General features: G+C 41.0%; 1 protein-coding gene across 1 annotated transcript in view; it reads left to right on the top strand.

The window, feature by feature from the left end:
• Window positions 1–534: 534 nt before the first annotated feature.
• med23 (mediator complex subunit 23) overlaps window positions 535–919 on the top strand; it is a 20,943-nt gene continuing 20,558 nt past the window's right edge. The window contains exon 1 of the mRNA XM_071899371.2: window positions 535–689. Within this exon, the coding sequence (XP_071755472.1) occupies window positions 639–689 (51 nt within the window). The 5' untranslated portion in view covers window positions 535–638. The remainder of the gene's footprint in view (window positions 690–919) is intronic.

Raw genomic sequence — 919 nt, 5'->3', positions numbered from 1 at the left:
TATAATGGCATATACAGCTCATCTTTGGTGCTGCTACAGGAAAAGTAGTATGCGGAGACTCATAGTGGCTTACAATGATGCTATGAGGTTACTGCTCCACGTTCCCATGGCATAGTGCCAGTCAACTGTTTGTGTTCTCTGGTGTCCCTACATGTGAGGCACTTTTAAGACATCTGATGTACAATTTTATGTATCGCTTGGCTGAGTCAGAGAACAGCATAATAGAGGCTTTAACCAGCCTTAGCAAGAGCTGCTCTCGGTACACATCCAGGCTCATAAAACACTGGCGAGATAGCCTACATACGAACTGTTTTTTAAATTGAATGATGAATTGTTGTGGTTTTATTTTGTATGTCTTGTTTTCTTTCTTTTTATATACTATGGACCCTTTGTGAGTCCGAAATAAAGTTTGAATTGAATTTAACTGAATACACAAAATGACAAAATGATGCGGAACTGTGTAGCTTGTGTCTCTGATGAGTTGCGGATTGTTTTTGCGGTTGCACGTTTCTCCGCTGGCCCGGTCCGGCGGGTGTTAGCATTTAGCTTGTTGATAGCAGCATCTGTACCCACTGAAAGGAGTAACGTGATTGATTTGTGTGATGGTTCCCTGAAAATCTACACTTCGTTGTGAAAACATGGCGCTTTCGATGGAAACGCAGCTGCAGAGCATCTTCGAGGATGTTGTGGTAAGTTGCACCTTCATTAACGCTAACTGTTTTTAAAGCTAACGTTAATTAGCATCTCAGATAGCGTATCCACTTAACTCGGCATCTTTTGTTTTGCAAATGGGTAATGTCATCAACATAGATAGCTAATAGGTAAATAGACAACCTAAGTGGCTGAACTACCAGCTAAGCTAGCTAGCAACAGTCTCATTAACGTTAGTACGTTAATATTGCAAACTATCGAGGTTAGA

Source organism: Centroberyx gerrardi, chromosome 18, assembly GCF_048128805.1.
Source record: "Centroberyx gerrardi isolate f3 chromosome 18, fCenGer3.hap1.cur.20231027, whole genome shotgun sequence".
Taxonomy (NCBI): Eukaryota; Metazoa; Chordata; class Actinopteri; order Beryciformes; family Berycidae; genus Centroberyx; species Centroberyx gerrardi.
This window is presented reverse-complemented; position numbering and strand designations above follow the sequence as displayed.